The following is a 22,304-nucleotide window of genomic DNA, read 5'->3' as shown; positions in this document are numbered from 1 at the left end:
AATATTTAGAAAGATTTTGTTAGTCCGTTTACAAATTGTTGCGCGTTACTTATCATAAAACGGAGTCTACCGCAAAGTAGACAAAATCTAGAATCTGACTGCTCAGCACTGGTCTGTGCTCAGCTCTCTCCGCTCTCTTTGTTGTTATTAGCTGCCTAACAGTTCGTTTCGTTTCATTTTGTTTGGCATCTCCGGCGGCGTTAGAAGTACTACTATTACATTATCATTATTTTCCTGTGTGTGTTTCAGTGTGTGTGTCAACAACAGCTGTTTAGCCCCTAAAAACAAATCAGCCAAATTATTGATATAAAAAATAGCAAATAGAAGTGCGGACGACGTTTCACTAATCGATTTAACTATGAACTTCTGGGCAACTCAATGACGCAGCAAGAGATAAAAACTAATAAAAGCTAAATATTCGTGCAACGCACATATATATTGTTTATGTTTCGCGGTGTTAGTGCGGAATAATCATTAGACAGCACAGTGGGCGAAATCCGAGTTCTTGCCGCAGATTTGCCGGTTCGTAGTTGTTGCTCGATATCTTTGCCAAAACTCAAGCACACACTTGCACGGTTCTTTAAGAGGCGTCTGTGTTGTCTGTATAACGGTGCATACACACATTTTCCCGGGCGTAAAGTGTTTCATGCGCATCCCCAAGTGATGCAGTCATATTTACAGTTAGACGGCACCGCCGTTGAACTTTGACCGTTGGGGAATGGGCTGCTAAATGCGATCGTAATGAATTTAATAACACCCTTTATACAATATATATTAAGGAAACAATCGAATTTCTTGAAGTTTTATGTTTATCCTTTCATAACTCTGTGCATATGTATATAAATATATATATAAATTTAAATATTCATAAAAGTGAATTGTGCAAACATCGTATTATAATCTCTTTTTTGTTAATATATATGTATGTACATTTTTGCATATATTAATGTTTATCTTTAATATTGGAAAACAATCGAAGAGGTTAAAGAGTGTTTGCTTTAAATTAGTTGAAAAATCCTGGTTCAGGGCCTAACTAAATGAACTAAAGCTATGCAACCCTGTTTATGAAAACTTTTTTTGCTTTTGTTATCCCTGCAATATATTCCAATTTCAGTGACAGTGCAAATGCGAGTGCAAAAAGGGCAAAGAGTCAGCATAAATAATTAATCGCAATTGCAGCAATTTGATTGGCAATCGATTATGCAGTAATGCTCAATGTCGATCTAATTTTTATCACTAAGTGGGCTCTCACTTAATCGCAAGAACAACAAACAGTGCAAAACCAACAGAGTTGCAATTGCAATTATTGCCTTCAAAACGTTCACGGGGTAAGTGCAAGAGCAATTGAACATTATCTAATTTTCTATGGGTGGTTCCATGTTATTAAAAAGTGACTCACGATCGTTGGGGATATACATATTCTTATTTTCGATTGAATGAATAAAAAGTCAACATTCCAGATGCTTAACTGCACAATACCCGTCTACCGCATACTCTTCATTTCAAATCAAAAACAAGGGTATTCCTTATTGTTATCTTAAGAGCGCTTTGACAGCATGATCTTGAAAAGAGATTGCTAGTATGACTAATTCTTTCAACTTTACATGTGTTTGTTGTCTGATAGGGGTAGGCTTTATCAGTTCTTAAACTTCCTAGTATCGATCAACAGAGAGTTTACAGATTGCTTTTCAGACCCTTGGGAAGTGAATGGGTAGTGTGCTGTGGGCTTAATGAATTCATGATAATGCCACTATCATCACCGCAATCCACTGTTCACGAGAAATGCTAAATGGGCCAATCTATGGCCAATCAGTTGGCGATAGTACAGTGCTCCTTCTTTTATGTGCGTCACATGTCAAAATGTCAGGTGCCATTAACGACACTCGATGATTCATCGTTCCAAATTAGTCAGCAGGTTAGAGGTCCTCGTGATGAATGGTGCTCTTATTGCTTTCGGTACATTCTGCGAAACAATCCATATCAACATTCCGCATCGTATTGCTATTGGGGGCCCTAATACTAGTTTTATGATTCAAGATCGCCCTGGGCAAATTATGGCATTTCGGAGCGTTTCGGGGCAAAAAAAAAAACAATCCTTCGAGCCGGATTTGAACCAGCGACCTATGGATCTCTGCTCTGTATTCTGCACTCAATATGAAACCATCTACAGTCCACCGCTCTACCAACTGAGCTATCGAAGGTTGTGTCAAAAACTTTGCCCCGCCGACATTGCTTTATTTAAAATTTCTATATAATATATATGCCAGCTACATATGTATATGCATCTCATAGCTTACCTTTCACTTTTACTAGTTCGCGTGGCTTCAATTTCGTAGCTCTTGTTTATCTGCTCGGACGGAGTGCCCATCGCACCTTCGATAGCTCAGTTGGTAGAGCGGTGGACTGTGATGGTAAATCGCAATGGCAGAGATCCATAGGTCGCTGTTTCAAATCCGACTCGAAGGATTTTTTCCACTTTAATTTTATTTTTTTGCACACAACAAAGAGATCATATTGCTGATCTGGGAACATCGGACATTTAAATTAAAGTAACAGGAAAGCAGCCGCACTTTCGTTGCTTTCGATCATAAAATATTTAATTATTTTTGCTAATTCTTATCGTTATCCCAAATAAATATTACATTTTCCCTTGCTCTCCCACCAGCAACGAGCAACGAGTAACGAGTAGCAATGCAACCTCTCACACCTAGATTCGTAACATATATTTTAACCATTCCCAGGCCGTGAGAATTTTAAGTTTTCTGGTACCTGTCCATTCGGTACAACAGTTTGTACCGTTCGCGAACAGTTTGCTCCAAATATTTATTGCCCAAAACGTGCATGAACTCTCGAGCGAACAATAAATTTAAAGCAGCGATATAATACGTCGATGTCATAGTTACCGTTCAAATTAATGTGCGATAAGACCTTTGCGAAGAACAGGTGTCCGTGAAAATTTCTCCGTATACAATCAAAGATTTTAGCAGCACGGGTTTCAAGAATTTTCCCAAAGTGCCGTTCTGTCTAATCGCAGTAGTCAAGTGTAAACTTCACCATATTCACATGACCACTCAAAGTTCGCATAATCCAGACAAGCAATTAACCGTAACTAACTTGAATCATTCAACGACTCTACTGGCGTATAAGAATGTGGCTAAAAGATAATGACAACGGCCACGCGTCCCGTATGATTCACCTCAAGGTGCTGCATTTGTTTTAGTAGAATAAGAAGTCCTAAGGGTTTTGGAATTAGTCATTCAGTAAAATGTTTTGATATTTTATATCATATTATAGTTTTTGTTTTTGTTTTAATGGATATGCCAAGGTCATTTTGGCCGTCACGCCCACAATTTTCAACATTCTTACAACTTATTTAAATTGATATGCCGACCATATTTTAAAATTTCATCTAATTTATATTTAGTCTACCACTATGCAAAAATGGAGCAAACTTAATCCTTTGGATACATAGTATCTCGGTTTTTGGCTGAAAACATACAAAACTAACATGAATTGCGAACTCTCTTTAAATGAAGAGAGACAATATGTATCTGCAATAAATGCTTATCTTTACATCCAATACTCATTAGATACGGTTGATAAAAATTTGCTCAAAGAGCTCAAAGGTTTTGTTGTATATAGTATGTCTTTGGGCTTTATGAATCCTCTATCTGTTCTTATTGGTATAGTTTAAGTAGTTTTAAGACCCTGGCAATAAGCTATTTGAATATTTGAGTTTTCACCTTTGTAATCGAGTAATTAAATTAGCTTTTTTATTAGCCAATAGGGATGACATTGAGTAGCGAGCAATCCATTTCTGTTAGATTCCCTCCTGATATTGGGGCTTTATGGGGTCGCAGTGTTCCCTGACCCGTTACATACCAAAATCGAACGCGAACATATGTCAGCGTGTACCGAAAAAGAGTTTGGGCTTATCATTTTTTAGCCAGGCCGAGACAATAAATGCTATTTGTTTTATTGGCCTTCTATGGAACAGGGCTAGATTCCGTTCTATTGATAAAAAAGGAAGATTGGCCCGCGTTGCGATTCAGTTCGAACAAGTCCGCTCGTCGATACGGTCGAGTGACCGCTGAAGTCCGCGAGTTCTCGATTTACCGACTTACCAATTTACCGAGTTCCCGAGTTCCCGAGCTTAAGTTCCTGCCTACCCATTCAGACCAATTGTTTTTTCTTTATTTGTTCTTGTGCCGCGGCTGTGTGACACTCTTTGTTTGGCTAAGCTTCGGGTAAGTGCCGGTGCTTGGCAGGTGCAAATGCCACACCCATCGCCAACTGCCCAATCCGCCCTCGGATTATCATATCGCTAGTACACCTGTCGCTGACGTTTGTTGGATTTATGCCGCTATATCTCTGTTTATTACTGTCCTACACGGGTTTGTGCGTTAGTGCCTTCTCTGCCGGATAAGCGGGTGGTTCGCTTTTGTAGTCCCCACCATCTTAACAAAAACATCGCTGTACGACTGTAAAGTATTGTTGTGAATACCCTTAAGACAATGCTTTAAAAAAAATAAATACGATATTTGAGACAACCATTGCGCCCGAGGATATACCCAGGTACGCCAAAATCTGTCAAAATCGGACGAGTAAATCATATAGGAAGAGTAGAAAAATTAATTGAAAATAATATAAAATAATTAAATTTTTCGCAGATTATAAATTTTTAGAGTGTTATTTTTTGGTATATATCAGTTTTTTATACATAATTGCTGTAAGGGTACATAATCTTCGACTTCCCTAAGCTAGCCTTCTTACTTATTTTGTTAATTGTGGTCTTATGATATAGAAATTTCCATGTAAAAGGGCACGTATTTTTGACTCATTGGTGATGTATTTTCTTAAAAACAGTATTATTATTCAAAGAAAAATGCATTGCTAAGATAAAAAGCTTACATACCAAAATTTTGAAATTTTACGGTGAACTATCTTTATTAGTATTTATTAACACGATGCAATTCAACGAGATATCGTGAATCATTTTCATATTTCCGACAATAATAGAGGAACTGCAGCAGCGAAAGCCTTCAACTTATCGTATTATGTGTACATTCAACTTTAATTTTATGCGAATCATCCTTAGATCAGCAAGTTTTTCCGTTCGCGCCCAGATACTTAATGTTTTAATCAGAACCAGTTGCCAGACATGATTCCATTTTAATTTTAGCTCCAGTTGGTAGCAGCCAGCTGCCAATGAATCTGATTGTTTTGAATTAATTGTTTCTAGCCGAGTTATACATATGTACCCAGGGAATTCAAACAACACAAACTTTTGGGACTAACGATCTTTATTAGGGTATCAGGCCATAGGAAAATTAAATTACCAGACATTTTGAGTGCATTTGATAATGCAAACTGAAATAGAGCAATAAATGTGTATTTCAAGTTCAATAAAGCGTGTATATTTATGGTAGGTAACTGAAGGGAACGAAGGTTATACGAGTAAAACAAGAGAGAATGCGATAGTCGAGTGCCGCGACTATTAGATACCCAGCATTTAACATATGCAAACAGAAAAGCGAGTGGTGAAGTGGCAGAACTGGAATGCTTTCGCATGTGAAAAGCACCTGTTATTCCAATAAACTTTTTAGTTAACTTTTAATAGGTTCGTAATAGTTGAATTTTAATTACTTTTGAGATGGATAAGTCAAACAAAAACAAACAGAATAACAATGGTGTTACACGGCATATGTTTTATTTATGTCGGTAAATGTGATTTTTTAGCTTTGGCCACAGTCTTATCAATCCAACATCAGCGTCGAAGATTAGAGTACACGCAGAATGCATAAATCGAAAGAGCACTTGACATTGAACAATCTATTGTTGTTCACTTACTAAAGTCGGGGTTAGTTCAAGTGGCATTTAGTTCCGTAAACATGTAAATATAATAACCGTTTATTTGTTTAGATAATAATTATTTGGTTGAAGTCATTTATAAAAGAAATAAGTCCCATAATATACTTCAAATAAAATTGAATACTAGTTTTAAGAATCAGAAAGAATAGTTATGTACTATATATAGAATACATTATCTATTCGAATATTTAGACGTTCAAGCGAACGGACGAGAGGACGGATAGACTTTGCATACGTTATATACTTTTTAATGTATCTAATATCAGCTACCTTTAAATATCATTTGATATTGGTTTCACTTTTACATTGCTGTTTTTTATTAAATGATTTAAGTTAGCACACAAGTTTTGTGAATAATTACAATTTTAGGTGGAAATAAATCATTTAACTAACAAATCTGCCTGTTCTAAAAATGATCCAATCTCATACATCAATACAAACAACAGAGAATGCTATAGTCGAGATTCCCGACTATCAGATACCCGTTACTCAGCTAGTGTGAAGGCAAACGCGAAATTTCATAATTTTTTTGGAATATCGATAAATATTGGGGAATAAAATGAGAAAACATTATAAAATTGTTCCAAAGTGTGGGCGTGACCTGTTCGGCGGTGGGCGTTAGTGTGGGCGTCGCAGTTTTGGGCGGTTAGAGTGGGCGTGGCAACATGGGTCAACAAATTGTCAACCTTCTAGCTTTTATTGTTTCTGAGATCTCGAGGTTCATACGGACAGACGGACATAGTCAAGAATATATATATTTTATATAGTCGGAAACGCTTCATTCTGCCTGTTACATACTTTTCAGCGAATCTAGTATACCCTTTTACACTACGCGTAATGGGCATAAAAACATTAAGGCTAAAAAAAACTTTTTTTACATATCCATATTTAAACCAAGTCCAAAAGCCAATCGAACAAATCTGCAAAATGGCAAAGGTTACGAACTGGGATAAGTTTGTGCTGCTTTTGTGGAAGAACTGGACCCTCCAATGGAACCACAAGTGGCAGATGGTTATCGAGCTGGTGCTGCCAGCGATTTTCTCCTTGCTCCTCGTTTTGGTCCGCACCCTGGTGGATACGGAGCAAAAAGGAGTCCGTTATTATAATGAGCAGAACTTAACAGACCTCAATCTGCTGCAGTGAGTTTTTAACCATGATATCTCGGTACCTGTTCTTGTCTTATCATTTTACTATTTTTTATTTCATTATATAAATTAAATTAGCTTAAGCTCCCTAAGCGCATTTTATGTAATTGATTTAATGTTATTATGCTTTTATTTGCTTTAAATAGGTGCTGTATATGCTTCATTCTTAACTTACTGCATTTTTTGCCCAAATGCTAATTTTTGTTATTTTTTTCAGTTCTACTATACGATTACTTATGTTATATATTCCATTTAAATTTACTATAGCCTTACATGTTACGTGTCCTCCATGTCTTTATTTTTTTATATGGATTTCATAAATTTTTTTTATTTTCTTCTTAATATTTTAGTATTATTTGGCTTGCTAGTCTGCTGTTCGGATTCTGCTTTATTATAACGCCTATAAAGCTGATCTTAATAGTAATAGTTTTCTTTCCTATCTTTATTGGCTTCTATGCGAATTTATAATTTAGCTTACTGCTCTTCAGGGCAATCACGCCTTTAGATCTTCCTATATCAAATATATGTAAATGTTTTTTGTCTTGTTCTGGCCACAAAACCTGAAGACATTCGTTGCATAGATCGTCCTACCTTGGCAAGCTCATAGCGCTGATTGCACCCAATCGACGGAGGTAAACAAATCCAAAATAAAACAGAACACAAATCAATGTTTAACGTACTTAACCGGTCACCCTAACAAAAGCAAATAACAAAATGCAACATTTCGGAATGTTTCACTTGCACGTTTAGAACCCAAAAATCCTAAATACACAGGTACAAGTTTAATAAGAAAGTGTTAAATGAAATTTTTTGGAGCTATATAATAATTTAAAAGTTGTAGCGTATAAACAAAAATTGAAGATAAGATAATATAAGTAAACGGTGTAGTGATCTGCCATACTCGTATTATATTTTCTGAACTTGTTGCAACTTTAAAAGAAGTGATAAGCTTTTGATCATTGTGCGACTTTTTACATTCAAGTCTTTTAGTACCTTTCTAAAATAATCTTTTCATGCACTTAGACGCAGGCACTGCTGACAGATATATTATTATTTTATTTATATTGCTACCAAGCGACACTGTCGAAACGATTAGGGATTAATAAAATAATGATAATAAAGTGAAATTCTTGAATTAAAATAAAGGCTGCACTCCCATTCTAACAATAATTCATTAAAATACTAACCATATATGTTATATGCGTACTCATAACCCATATTAATGCCGATTGATTTGCAATGGTTAGGGAGAATGGCGGCTTTTCAAAGTTTGAGTTCACCCTGTGCTACTCACCCGTCAATCCCGTGCTGAAGAATCTGGTAGAAGAGGCGTGGCAGAGCCTCGGTAAGACCCAGATCTGCGAATCGGAGAATGCCGCCCAACTGGAGTTGGATACGGTCAGCAAGAACGCCTTTGCCGGCGTTCAGTTCGACGATGCCTGGGCTAATCTGACGGAGAATGACACTCTACCCGATGACTTTCATTTCGCACTGAGATTCCCAGCGGAGCTGCGAACGGCGACGATAGCCATAGCAAATACGTGGCTTACGATGCGGCTGTTTCCCACAATCGATCTGACTGGACCGCGAAACGAAGGAGACGACGATGGTGGCATTCCGCCGGGCTATTTGCGAGAGGGATTTCTGCCCCTGCAGCACAGCCTGTCAATGGCGTATTTAAGACAAAGATCGGGGAAACAGGATCTGCCGAATGTGGTGATGAAACGTTATCCGTTTCCCGCCTACATCTTCGATCCTCTCCTGGAGGGCATGTCCTCGATAATGTCGCTGATCATACTGCTGAGCTTCATTTATCCCTGCACGTACATCACCAAGGTAAGTGACTATGCCGGGATTGTGGTTATTATACTTAGAGTCTCCACTCACGGCATTTCATTCACTTGCAGTACATCACCGCCGAGAAGGAGAAACAGCTGAAGGAGGTGATGAAGATCATGGGGCTGAACAACTGGCTCCATTGGACCGCTTGGTTTGTCAAGTCCTTCATCATGCTGACCATATCGGCCATTCTGATTGCCATTCTGGTCAAAATCAATTGGTCTGAGGGTGTAGCCGTACTGACGCATGCTAATTTTACGGCTTTGGTCTTCTTTCTGATAATATACATCGTATCGAGCATCTGCTTCTGCTTCATGATGGCCACATTCTTCTCCAGAGCGAGCACTGCGGCCGCCGTTACGGGCTTAATTTGGTTCATCGCCTACATTCCGTATTCATTTACCATAAATAGCTACGACGATCTGAGTCTTTCCTCCAAGCTCGGCTGGAGCTTGATCTCAAACACGGCCATGGGCTTTGGCATCAAACTGATCCTGGGCTTCGAGGGAACAGGCGAGGGTCTGCAGTGGAGCAACTTCTTCACGCCGGTTTCCGTAGATGACACGTTGACTTTGGGAGCCGTGATGATCATGATGCTGGTATCGTGCGTTATTTACATGGTTATCTGCTTGTACGTAGAGCAAGTGATGCCGGGTAGTTTTGGTGTGCCCCGCCCCTGGAACTTCCCGTTCACCCGCGAATTTTGGTGCGGCGAACGGGAGTACACGGGAGTGGAGGACATTCCCAATGGGCATGTGGAGCAGCGGGATCCGAAGGCCTTTGAAACGGAACCAGAGGGCAAGCATATCGGCCTGCAGATGCGACATCTCAAAAAGCGCTTTGGTGATAAAATGGTCGTAAAAGGCCTTTCAATGAATATGTTTGAGGATGAGATAACGGTTCTGCTTGGTCACAATGGAGCCGGCAAAACTACGACCATATCGATGCTGACGGGCATGTTTCCCCCAACGAGCGGGACAGCCATTATAAACGGCAGTGACATCCGAACCAATATCGAAGGAGCCCGCATGTCTCTGGGCATCTGTCCACAGCACAATGTCCTTTTCGATGAGATGAGTGTGTCGAATCACATTCGATTTTTCAGTCGGATGAAGGGATTGCGCGGTAAGGCCGTGGAGCAGGAGGTGGCAAAGTATCTGAAGATGATCGAGCTGGAGGACAAGGCGAATGTGGCCTCATCTAAACTTTCTGGCGGCATGAAACGCAAACTGTCCGTTTGCTGCGCCCTCTGCGGCGACACAAAGGTGGTGCTGTGCGACGAACCGAGCTCAGGAATGGATCCGTCGGCCAGGCGGCAGTTGTGGGACTTACTGCAGCAGGAGAAGGTGGGGCGCACCCTGTTGCTGACTACTCACTTTATGGACGAGGCTGATGTGCTGGGCGATCGTATTGCTATCATGTGCGACGGTGAGCTTAAGTGCCAAGGAACCTCATTTTTCCTGAAGAAGCAATATGGATCGGGCTACCGATTGGTAAGTGGAGATCAGATTTTATTTTAAGATAGATGTACTTATAAAACTTGTGAATACCTCAAGATCTGTGTGAAACGAGATGACTGCGAGACGAATGAGGTGACTGCTCTACTGAACAAGTACATTCCGGGCTTGAAGCCGGAGTGCGATATTGGCGCGGAACTGTCCTATCAACTGCCGGATAGCGCCTCCACCAAGTTTGAGGAGATGTTTGGACAACTGGAGGAACAATCAGACGAACTGTATCTAAATGGCTACGGCGTGGGCATCACATCGATGGAGGAGGTGTTCATGAAGGTTGGCGCAGAAAAAGACAATACCGGCAACATAAAGGACCAACACGAGATTATGAACGGAGGCAGTGGATTCCGTGGCGAGGATGACAACGAATCTGTACAGTGTAAGCAGTGTTTGAACTCGATCTTGGTTCTTGGACTCTTGATAAGCTCAATTAACTGTTTGCAGCGGACGGCATCTTCTCGGAGAATCGACGACTGCTCCAGGGATTGCAGCTGCTGTTGAACCAATGGAAGGCCATGCTCCTCAAAAAGTTCCTCTACACGTGGCGCAACAAGCTCCTTCTGCTCATCCAAAACATTATGCCCGTCTTTTTCGTGGTTGTCACCATTTTGATCATAAAGACGCAGGGAACTTTCCAGGAACTAAAGCCCATTACCATTTCGTTGACTCAATATCCCCAGGCTGTAACTGTTTTGGATCGGTCTAATGTGGAAAGCGGTGCTGGCTGTGAAATAGCTAATAAATACGAGGATTTGGCTCGTTCCTATGGTAGTAATTATGGTCTGGAACTAACAGGCACTCAGGGCTTTGAGGTAGGTTATATCTAATTCTTGTCTTTGCTCTTCCTTACGCATAATTGTATCTTAATTTTAGGACTACATCCTGGATCTGGGAAAAACGATCCAGGTGCGCATTAACTCGCGCTATTTGGTTGCCGCCACTATTACCGAGTCCAAAATTACTGCCTGGCTGAACAACCAGGCGTTGCACACTGCTCCCTTGACAGTGAACATGGTCCACAATGCCATTGCCGATAAGCTTTTTGGTTCCTCGGTGAAGATCCAGGTGACAAATGCACCATTGCCGTACACGACCAGCACGCTGCTCTCTCAGCTGAGCACGGGCAATAATCTGGGCACCCAACTGGCCTCCAATCTGTGCTTCTGCATGTGCTTCGTGAGCTCAATATATATTCTGTTTCTGATCAAGGAGCGAGAGTCCAGAGCCAAGTTGCTGCAGTTTGTGGGCGGCGTGAAAGTCTGGACCTTCTGGTTGTCGCAGTTCATCTGCGATTTTGCATCCTACATTGTGACGGCTCTGATCGTGGTGATTACGATTGTCTGTTTCCAGGAGCCCGGCCTATCCAGTTTCGGAGAACTGGGCAGATACTATTTATTGTTACTGCTCTTTGGTTTCGCCGTGTTGCCGTTCATCTACATAATGTCGTTGTTCTTTAGGGAACCGGCCACAGGCTTTGCTAGGGTATCCATTGTTAATATCTTCTGCGGCATGGCCCTTTTCATTGTGGTCGTGGTGATGTCCTCGGAATTATTCGATACGAAGGATACTGCGGACATATTAGGCTGGATATTCCGAATCTTTCCACACTTTTCGCTGGCTATGAGTTTGAATAAGGTCTACACCAACACAGCGACAAGGAATGCCTGCGCCAAGGCCGGAGCCCTTCCACCCATTCTCCTCTGCGAGTTGGTGCCACAATGCTGCAGTGAGTATTTGACTTGTCTATCCCCGTAACGAGCCATTCTTAAGAAGGCCTTAAGAGATGCCTCATCACACAAAGTAAAACAAATTATTATCTTAATTAATTAATTATACTCTCCAATTTCAGACATTAAGCCTTACTTCGCTTGGGAAGAGCCTGGCGTTCTGCCCGAGACTGTGTACATGACTGTCACCGGAGTCGTCTTCTTCCTTATCATTATTGTGCTTGAGTTTAGATTGATCAACGAATTGATGTTCAAAATCCGTCAAATGCTATCGTAAGTTATGGCCACCCCGGACGTGTGTCCCGTCTAACGATGTGTATCATGTTTAGTAAACCTCCACCGCCACCAACGGAAGGTCAATTGGATGATGATGTTGCTAACGAACGGGAGCGAATTCTGCAGATGTCCTCTAATGAGCTGGCCGCCAAGAATTTGGTGCTTGACCGGGTCACCAAGTACTACGGCCAGTTTCTGGCCGTTAATCAAGTGTCGCTCTGCGTACAGGAGTAAGTTGAGTATGTTACTTATTATGAATTTTTTTAATTATATTTGGAAGTACTGAAAGCTAAAAACTATAGTGTATAAAATAAGATGGCCTCTAACAATAGATCTTTTCTCGCTTCTTCCATCTCCCCACAGAGTCGAATGTTTTGGGCTGTTGGGCGTGAACGGAGCCGGCAAAACGACCACATTTAAGATGATGACCGGCGATGAGCGTATTAGCTCGGGAGCCGCTTACGTCCAGGGTCTGAGCCTGGAGTCGAACATGAACAGCATTTACAAAATGATCGGGTACTGTCCGCAGTTCGATGCACTTTTGGATGATCTGACGGGTCGCGAGGTGCTCCGCATTTTCTGCATGTTACGTGGTGTCCAGGAGTCTCGCATCCGACAGTTGTCCGAGGATCTAGCAAAGTCATTTGGCTTTATGAAGCACATCGATAAACAAACATACGCCTATAGTGGCGGAAATAAGCGCAAGTTAAGTACGGCCATTGCTGTGATCGGAAGTCCGTCCGTTATTTACCTAGATGAACCCACAACCGGCATGGATCCGGCGGCCAGGCGTCAATTATGGAACATGGTGTGCCGAATCCGTGATTCGGGTAAATCCATTGTGCTCACATCCCACAGCATGGAGGAGTGTGAAGCACTCTGTACGCGACTGGCGATTATGGTGAACGGAGAATTCAAATGCATTGGCTCCACGCAGCATCTTAAAAACAAGTTCTCCAAGGGCCTTATCCTCAAGATCAAGGTGCGCCGCAATATGGAGGCACTGCGTCAAGCGCGTTTGAGTGGTGGCTTTGCGCGAAATCCGGATGAGCAGACCGTGCCCGCCCAAATGGCCCAGCAGGACATAGATGCCGTCAAGGAGTTTGTGGAGCACGAATATCCAAATTCTATTTTGCAGTGAGTTTATTTGTTTCTCACTATTGCTTTTATATATCAACCTTTTTTTTTTTAAAGGGAGGAGTACCAGGGCATTTTAACATTCTACATTCCATTGACTGGAGTGAAATGGTCTCGCATCTTCGGCTTGATGGAGAGCAATCGCGACCAGCTGAACGTGGAGGACTACTCAGTCAGCCAGACAACGCTGGAGGAGATCTTTCTCGAGTTCGCCAAATACCAGCGCGAGGATACGCGCGCCAATCAGTGAGCTAGCCCCCAAAAAGACCCGACACCCAGTTGATAACAAACACCACCTGGCTTCTTTTTAACGGGCTTCTTGCTTCCTGGCTTCATCTTCTGCCTGTCGCATCGCATCGCATTGCCAGCACCTAAACAAAACGAGCACCGCAACACCGCCAGAACATCCTATTTCTCATGCACAACAGCACTCGGAGTAGTTCATCTGTCATTTCATTGATTTTGTTTAATGATTTTTTGTTCGTAGTTTTAGCCAACACCCTAACATTAATGTTACAAGCTAACTCAGCTAGCTGCATGCGTATATTCCTTAAAGAGCTAACAATTTCCCACTAACTAGCGCCCGCCTTGAATGCCGAGCTGATGCTAACCTTGTTACGTCTGTTCTTTCTTTCTCCTTATGAAATTTGTCCCTCCTTTATCAAGTCGCCTCTCGGAATTGAGGAAGCTGTGCAAGTGCCTGCTAACTAATGAGTTTTGAACCAACTACCTGAGCGGGTCCGTTACGATCCGATCTTCACCTGATCTTACACTCACAGATAATAATGTTGTATACCAAAGCAACGCCGATGCCTGAACAGCTAACAAATAGTTTCTAAGCTCGACCTGACAATAGATAGCAGCCTTAGTTCATTGTGATCATCTAGCGAAATTTACACTAAACGACGAGAGATCTTTAATTTTTATGTTCATATATATGTGTATATGTATATACATATATCCATATACAAATGCTTGATATGTACTATTAGTTCCCAAGATCTTTTAGTTTTGATTTATTCTTTCATTTCGCCTTCCAAAAGTATTGGCCAGATTTGGCCCGAAACTATTCCCAGCGCCCAAAGGAAACTTGTTGCATATAGTAATATGTGTATTTAGTCCGATGTACTTAGACCGGCTTACCAAAGCGTGTAAATAAGTCAATTTAATTGTGGCACAAACTCTACGATACATATGAGAATTTACAAACTATGTTAAATGTATACTATATAAATGTAAAACTATACGATTGAATTAAATTTTATCTAAATGTAAACTAATGTTCTTGTATTTAAGGAGGGAATGTGAACTGTTTAAACCCCACAAGGCAATACAATGAATCTTTCCAAATAGCTTAAAACAGACAGATAAACTGCAGAGAAATCAAACTATATCTTAAATCTTATGGATTGTCCTGATGCTGATCGTAGGTAAAGATCTGGAAGCCTACGAGCATGTTGCGTGTGATAAAGTAGTCCTCAATGTTCATTTCGAAGGCATCTTTGCGCAGTGTAAGAAATATCTCCGAGAAGGTGGTCGTGCCCAACGGCAATAAAAATACCATCGAGTCATCCCTTTCAATTCTGGAAATTAAACATCATTGGTTTGAGTTCAGTTATTCTGCCTACAAAGAGCCAAAGGTTAATCTCACTTGAGCACGGCATCGGGGAACTTGATCTCCATGAAGGCACTGAACTTCTTGTTTGGTGACATGGGAAAGTGGTTGATTAGGTTCCAGGTGGCCCGGGACATGCTGACATTAGGATTGACCTTCCTCTTGAATCGTACCTCTAGCTGGTAGCCGCTCTTATAGTTCTCGGTCTCCGGGTCCATGGGCCGAATCATCCAGAGTTGGCCCTCTAAGAGAAGTGGCGTGCGCAGGGACAGTCGCTCGGCGTCCAGACCTGTGAGCATAGTGTACAAGAAACTGGATCCCATCGCCTGCATGGTGGATGTCATCATCAGGATGATTCGCTTGCCGGTCGGATCCAGTCCAGCTGGCACACCGTCCACACAGATGAGATCCGGGGATCCCAGCACGGCGTAGGCAAAGTATAATCGCCGGATTTGACCTGTGGTGCACATGCGCACTGACCGATTCCAGCAAGGGGTGAGTCCCACCAGCCGGAGCAGTGCCTCCGACAATTCGCGGCCTATGCGGTGCCTGTGGCCCTGAAACATGGCGTGAATGTACAACAGTTCCCGCGGTGTAAACTCCGCCGGAAGGCTGTCTTTTTGCGGACAGTAGCCCACCATCCGGTAGCACTGGACACGGTGGCTGTTCACCGAGTAGTCATGGATCCAGAGCTGTCCAGCGTTCATCTTTGTCTCATTCACCACCACCTTGAGCAGCGTAGTCTTGCCGGAGTTGTTCGCTCCCGTGATGCTCAAGCACTCCGATCTGGGTATAAATAATATTTATAAACGTTTGCTTACATTTATTTGTAGGAACTCAAAACAAGAAAGTATGCAAGGTTATATAATGCTAATTTCCCTCAACTCACCTAGTATAACTTTTAAATTGCTTAATAATAAAAATAAAGTGCAATAATAAAAAAAAACATTTTTAGAAATTGTGGGCGTGCCTGCTTTTTGCAGTTTTGTTGCAGTTTTTAAACGTTGAAGTTGTCTTGGTCTATATTCAATTTGATATATCTATAGAATTGACAAAGCAAATGATAACATTTATGATAAATAGAAACTAAAGTTTTGTCGTGACAATTATGGGCCATATTCTGAAACAAGTTTACAAAGCTTAGGTGTCTCACAGCGTTCATATGTACTGACAGACGGACATGGCCAGATTAGATTGACTTATGGTCTTTATCAAAAGTAAATGTATTTTATAGGGCCGGAAAAGCTTCTTCTTCCAGGGTATCTAGTATACTACATCCAACCCCCAAAAACACTTTAAGGAAAGGCTTTTATACATGTGTTACTCGAAGCGTTCCGACTATATAAAGTATATATATTATTGACCATGTCCGGCTGTCCGTATGAACGTCGAGATCTCAGAAAGAATAAAAGCTAGAAGGTTGAGATTCAGCATACAGATTCCAGAGACAAAGACGCAGCGCAAGATTGTTGACCCACGTTGCCACGCCCACCCTAACGCCCTATAGCCGCAAACCGGTCACATTTTATTCCCCAATATCTATCGATATCGCGTTCACGTTCAAACTAGCTGAGTAACGGGTATCTAATAGTCGGGGAACTCGACTATAAAATTCTTGCTTCTTTTTTTTTTTGTTTTTCTAGCCAATTTCTATCGATATGCGAAATGAATTCTGAAATTTCTCCCTAGCACTGCCTGTAGCTGAGTAACGGGTATCTGCTAGTCGATGAAATAGATAGCCGATTAGTCTCAAATTCTTTTATGTTTAAATTTTGCGTATAAAAATGTAATTCCACAATGAATACTTGCTTGGCCACAGTGAAGTCCAGATCTCTGAGCACGCGATTTCGTCGATATTTGCAGACAATCCCAATCCCGACAGCGGCGCATTTGCTGCGCTCCTCATCATTCAAACGACTAGTGTGTTCTTTATCTACAACAGTCGCGGTGTCATGAGTTACGATGCCAGGGAAAGGACGGCTTTCCTGGTTCCTATCCGACGATTCATCCGTCCCGGAATCCAGACGGCAGTCTGCAAACCCCAAGATGGAATGATACTCGGAGACAAAAAGGAAAGCCAGCAGGATAATATTAAGTAGGGTCAGTAACACCAGATCCTGGTAGATGCCCGCGGTAAAAGTGCCGTAGTTCGATTTTACTATAAAAGAGAGAGAGATATTTATAGAAAAATTGTGTTTTTTTATGGAATCATACTCAACTGCAGCAATTGGGTGTGCTATTGCACTTGAATACCTCGACGGAGGTGAAATTCACAACGGGATCCATGCAGATTAGCTTGAATTCGTAGATCATGAAAAGCTTGCATATAACTGTGGCCACCGTGTACATGGCCAAAAAGGTCGGCTCGAGGAGCATAGATTCTGGATCAGTTCTATAGAATTGCGAGAAGCAGACGAGGCCGATACTGTTAATCCCGCATAGCCACAAAAATCCATAGCACGGGTTCCGGCACAGGCTCGCCAATAAATACGCGAGCAGGATCACCCAGAATCCTCCCAGCATCAATGTGACCGATATGTAACCTGTGGATGGATGTGTCAATAGGCATGATCAAAACTCTGTGTAGCAAACATCTATCAAGTCCAGTGATGATAGAAATGCTTGGCATTTCCCATCTTCGCTTAACCGACAGGCATTCTATATTGGTGTTGGCATAGGACGGACATATCACCGTATAGCATGGCGTCGTGGTTGGGATTCTCGTATAAGGCCACCATGACCACAACGCACACGCAGAAGATCAGCAGGAAGAGCAAATCATATACAACCGTAAACGTCCAGTAGCTGCACACCCTGACTCCGGCCAAAAACTGTTGCTTCTTCAGCAAGCTTCCACGCTCGGTGATCATGTAAATCGCGAATGCTGGCCAGATGAAGGTCAGCACGAAGCAAATGCCAAAGGCTAAACAGCCACCAAATGTATGGGTGCTGGGCGGAAAGTTGTTAATGGCCGTACGGAACGGGAGCGGCGTCAGGGTCACATCAATGGTGGCCTCCTCGTCGAACAAGTGCCTGCGGCATAAGAACTGGTTAGGTTATGAAAGTACAACAGCTGAAATTGGACGCATCCTACTTCAAATGCATTAGGTTACCACCTGAGGCAGCCTTGTTTAAACAAATGAAACCCACCTGGCTACCGCATTGTGGACAACATTCAAGGCATAGGGTGCAGCGTGCAGTGGTATATTATTAAACCAGGCGGTGACGATCTTTTGATCGAACGTGGCCCCGAAAATGTAGCGCGAGTTGACGTGGGCGGTGAACTGGTTTTGGGTCAACAGGGCGTACGCGTTATGCCGGTTTCTTGTCAGCGTCGCCACATGAGCGTCGTACCAATAGAGCAGCTCCGTGTAATAGGCGTGCATATCCTTTACATCCTCCTCTTCGGAGAAGAGCTCCACGAAGGCGTCCACGGTGTGCAGCTGGCTGAGGTTAAAGGTCAGCGGTGCCAACTCATAGTTCTTGCCGTAGATGAAAATGCTGGAGAAGGTGCACACCGCCACCAGGGCCATGGCCAGAACCTCAAAAATTAAAACGATCCAGTGTCGGTGGGCCGCAATCCAACGTTTGTAGATCACCGCCCTGGCATTGGTTAATAATTATGTAATTTATAAATTGCAGATATATTGACTTTACTACGACAATACATTTACCCTATCATTGCTGCAAGGGTATATACGTAAGATTCGGCTAGCCGAAGATTTTGTGGTTAAAAGTAGTTAATGGATCAGCAGCTATTATCACACTTTTGATGGAGCTTTTTTCGAAATATATGCATATAGCTTTTATAGAGTATTGTTTTTCAAATACCTGCCATGCAAAAAAAACAGTTTCCAGCCAGTCCTTCGACCTTTTTCATTGGCCTCAGCCAGTGTGGAATAGTACTCCTCCAGCAGGATTTGCGTGTTTTCGTGCGATTGAAAAGCGCCACTCTGGTCATTCTCCTCGCATCCGAATCGCAGGAAAATTTCCTCCATCGACGTGTCCCGAATCCGAAAACTGACCACACCCAGCTGCTGCATATTCTCCTCCAGATCATCGATTAGCATAGGGAACTGATCCTCAAACTTGTTCTCCAGTACAAAGGTGACCTTGTACCCAATATCCCTCTCGATGCTCATGTTCGGCATGTAGCTGTTCATCATGCCGAACAGTTCATCCCTTTTGTAGTTCTTGCCCTTAACGCAGGTCTGAAAGTAATCAAATGAAGTGTTGATTAAAGCTGTTAGTTAAATGCAATACGCGATTGCTTAACACTGAAAAAACCTACGTCCAGTTGTAGCGTGCTGCCCGAATAGGATAACCCAAATACTCACCAATCGATAGCCATGACCGTACATATTCTTCAGAAACGGTTTCGTTCCGGTACACTTGAGCTCCCCGTTGGACATAATGGCCATCCGATCGGCAATGTTTTCGGCCAGAGCCGGCGAGTTGGACACCAGGATAATGGTGCGCTTGGACTTTTCCTCGTTAATCAGGTTCCAGACCAGCGACTGCGTGCGCTTGTCCAGATCGGAGTGAACGTCGTCTATGAGGATTATGGGACTATTACCGACGAAGGCACAGCAGATGCTAACCAGGCACAAATCGCGATCGGTGAGGGTGCGGATTCGTTTGGTCTTTAGGCCTCCAATTTGCAGGACGTTAAGAAAGTAGCTGCACTGCCCATCGATCTCGATGTTGTTGTGCAGTCCCTTAACTCGGCAAATGAATCGTAGGTAATCAATGACTGTGAAGCCGGTCAGGAGCATGTCATGGCCAAATGCGATGCCCAGCTCCATTGAGGCCGCCTTCCTTTCGGTCTGTATATTGTGGCTGGATATCATCACAGTGCCCCGACTGGGCTCCACCAAGCCGGCTAGTATTTTGAGCAGTGTACTCTTGCCACAGCCATTGTGGCCCATCAGAACGGTGACCTCGTTCTCGTATACATTCCACGAGAAGAGATTTAACGCCGGACGATCGTTCGTCGCAAACCGCTTGCACAGCTTCTTGATCTTCAGCTTGAAGCGCCGATGGGAGGGTTCCACCTCGTAGATTTTCGTGGAGTTAACGCCAATGGCCTGACCCTGATGGGTGAAACTGTCCCCCCGTTCGTGGTATGGATCTTCCTGTACACTGGCATTCGTGTTGGGCTTCTTCATCTTCTTGCCCGATCGGTCGCCACCCCGCCACATGTCCACGTAGAGACCAATTGCGCAGTAAACCAACGAGTTCAGCATGAAAATCCAGGTGCTCGAGGTTACCGTTATGTGGCCGCCGTCATAGTTGAGTCTGTACCCAGAGTCCTCCCACGTGATATGGACGATCGACTCGCGTTCGATGAGAAATTCAATCACCAGAGTTGCCACCACATTTGGCAGCGCATACGACACGTAGCGCAGGGCGTGGATATTGCCCTCCAAGTTGTTCGACAGAATGAAGGTGGGCACGTAGGACATTATCCACAAGATTGTCAACACCCGAACGGCGTTGAGGGCGTTCCGGAAAAAGGCTGCCACCATTATTGCAAAGGCAACGGCAGCGCAGTTGTAGCAGAACAGCACTAAGATCAGTATGTACCAGGGTGTTTGGGTCAGCACCCCGTGGTCCTGGTCCCACCTTATCTGTACAGTGAAGAAATTAGAGTATTTGTAAACATAGCGAACTAAAATTATATCTTTGCAAAGCTGACTTATGTAAGTGATGTTGCATGAGGACTTATACAAGAAAGCCAAGACCAAGCATAAATCGTTTCAAATTGAATTTGTACTTTACTGATCAAAGGTGGACTTAACAATAGCATAAATGAATAATATTGTACATTGAAATTCACTACCCGTCTAGCTATAGTTAGGTAAGGTACCCATTACAAAGCTATAGTGCGATTAAGACAATTTATTAATTTCACTTAAGTACTAGAGTTATTCGGACAACTTCTGTACATAGTTGCATGAATGTTTACTGCCTTAATGTTCCTGCTGTGTTTTGTAATTGGATGCTTAGTGATAGTATAATTTGAATAACCTACCTTCAAAAGTGCTGCTATGATTAGGGAACTTATCATCTCGTATATCAAGCCCTTGAGGTACCACGACACGAAGTGAATGAGATTGCCAATGTTCATGTTGATTAGAAACTGGCGAACTTGGGACTGCTTCTCAGATACCACTTGCTGAAAATAAATGAAATAGGAAGGAAGCTTGAAAGCACTGTAAACAAGGAGTTCAGGTCATCGGCCTACCCAGACGAATAGCTGGGCGGGAAAGAGGAACCCTATTATGATTATAAGGGGCATGCCGTAGTCGAGATTACCCATCAATGGGTCCTGTTCGCGGCCTGTGATGGGAAAGCGTCTAATCTGAATGGTCGGCAAGGACTTGTGACTGGTCAGGACCAGGAAGGACTCGCTGACGGACTTCTGGAGCCGAATGAAGCCCTCACGGACATAGCCAACGAATCCGCCCTCATACGGCTGGTTGAGTCGGCTAAGGACAAAAGTGTGCGGATCATCATTGTACAGAGTCATCCAGTTGGCCATCCGAAAGTCGCCGTCCAGCAGTCTTAGCTCGCTGGGCAGGAGGATCGTGTAGTTGAGCATCGGCTGAATGTTCGAGTAGCTCTCCAAGGTGTCCTCCTCGAAGACTTGGTCCTCTACGAAGGGACTCCCATCGAAACAGAGGCCCGCGAACAAGCTGTTCTCGATCACCGACTCTCGCATCTGTTCGCAATCCTCGAAGCCCACTGAGGTCATCGGCTCGATTTGTTTCTGGACCCTGCGCATCATCGCCTGAAATATGCCATAGCGTTTCGGTGCCCAGCCGATGACCAGATGCGGAGTAAACGGGTTCCCCTTCACGTTGTAAGTATCGGCCACCTGTCGCGCCTTCTCCAGCTTCTCGACCATCTGCATCCAGCTGCGGTCCAGGTCGATCGGATCGTAGACCGTATCAGAGCGATGATCCACCGGTATGAAGAACCGCATCAGCACAGCCACGAGGGTGAACAATGGCGGCACCAGCAATATGACCAGCAGTTCCAACGGATTGGCCAGCTGCAACTTATGGTTCTTCCAGTTCATCAGTAGAAACTTGCGGATGTAGCTGCGCACCGTCATCGTTCCAGGGTTTTCAGATGGGCTCGGGTTCCATATATGATACGTTCGCTTTGATACGAA

General features: G+C 43.0%; 2 protein-coding genes and 2 non-coding genes across 10 annotated transcripts; 2 read left to right on the top strand and 2 right to left on the bottom strand.

Moving 5' to 3' along the window:
* The first annotated feature begins 1,123 nt into the window (after positions 1–1,123).
* Positions 1,124–14,785, top strand: LOC6615215 (ATP-binding cassette sub-family A member 3). 7 transcript variants are annotated; one of them, XM_032725999.1, is made up of 13 exons: positions 1,124–1,328; positions 6,770–7,010; positions 7,583–7,648; positions 8,264–8,852; positions 8,924–10,348; positions 10,412–10,748; positions 10,814–11,181; positions 11,243–12,095; positions 12,219–12,369; positions 12,426–12,602; positions 12,736–13,509; positions 13,567–13,755; positions 14,176–14,785. In XM_032725999.1, exons 2-13 carry the CDS (start codon positions 6,799–6,801, stop codon positions 14,228–14,230), a joined length of 5,196 nt encoding a protein of 1,731 aa, XP_032581890.1. In that variant the 5' UTR covers positions 1,124–1,328; positions 6,770–6,798; the 3' UTR covers positions 14,231–14,785. The 7 variants fall into 7 exon arrangements, with proteins under 7 accessions (XP_032581890.1, XP_032581888.1, XP_032581893.1 ...); XM_032725998.1 differs by lacking the exon at positions 1,124–1,328 and adding an exon at positions 4,158–4,247; XM_032726000.1 differs by lacking the exon at positions 1,124–1,328 and adding an exon at positions 4,267–4,575.
* On the bottom strand, positions 2,094–2,201 carry Trnay-gua. Its single transcript has 2 exons — positions 2,165–2,201; positions 2,094–2,129 (listed from the first exon to the last, which is right to left on the bottom strand). It is a non-coding gene; the product is annotated as a tRNA-Tyr (tRNA).
* Positions 2,373–2,466, top strand: Trnah-gug. The gene is made up of 2 exons: positions 2,373–2,409; positions 2,431–2,466. It is a non-coding gene; the product is annotated as a tRNA-His (tRNA).
* LOC6615213 (ATP-binding cassette sub-family A member 3) lies at positions 14,608–22,244 on the bottom strand. Its single transcript, XM_032726003.1, has 10 exons — positions 21,372–22,244; positions 21,159–21,302; positions 19,462–20,754; positions 18,956–19,335; positions 18,275–18,727; positions 17,817–18,157; positions 17,344–17,667; positions 16,934–17,282; positions 15,161–15,910; positions 14,608–15,092 (listed from the first exon to the last, which is right to left on the bottom strand). The coding sequence occupies exons 1-10, from the start codon at positions 22,242–22,244 to the stop codon at positions 14,912–14,914; spliced, it is 5,088 nt and encodes a 1,695-aa protein (XP_032581894.1). The 3' UTR covers positions 14,608–14,911.
* Between the last annotated feature and the right edge of the window lie 60 nt (positions 22,245–22,304).

Source organism: Drosophila sechellia, chromosome X (genome assembly GCF_004382195.2).
Source record: "Drosophila sechellia strain sech25 chromosome X, ASM438219v1, whole genome shotgun sequence".
NCBI classification, from domain to species: domain Eukaryota; kingdom Metazoa; phylum Arthropoda; class Insecta; order Diptera; family Drosophilidae; genus Drosophila; species Drosophila sechellia.
The sequence above is the reverse complement of the archived record's forward strand: the minus strand, read 5'-3'. Positions and strand labels throughout refer to the sequence as shown.

Bases quoted from the DNA above. Each gene is read 5' to 3' on its own strand.
- LOC6615215 (XM_032725997.1), top strand. From the start codon at position 3,964: ATGCTATTTGTTTTATTGGCCTTCTATGGAACAGGGCTAGATTCCGTT. The intron at 4,248-8,263 runs GTAAGTGCCGGT...TGCAATGGTTAG, and splicing joins TTTGTTTGGCTAAGCTTCGG to GGAGAATGGCGGCTTTTCAA. The intron at 8,853-8,923 runs GTAAGTGACTAT...ATTCACTTGCAG, and splicing joins CCTGCACGTACATCACCAAG to TACATCACCGCCGAGAAGGA.
- LOC6615213 (XM_032726003.1), bottom strand. From the start codon at position 22,244: ATGACGGTGCGCAGCTACATCCGCAAGTTTCTACTGATGAACTGGAAG. The intron at 15,911-16,933 runs GCAAGTATTCAT...ATTTATACCCAG, and splicing joins CTGGACTTCACTGTGGCCAA to ATCGGAGTGCTTGAGCATCA. The intron at 15,093-15,160 runs GTGAGATTAACC...TTTAATTTCCAG, and splicing joins TTCCCCGATGCCGTGCTCAA to AATTGAAAGGGATGACTCGA.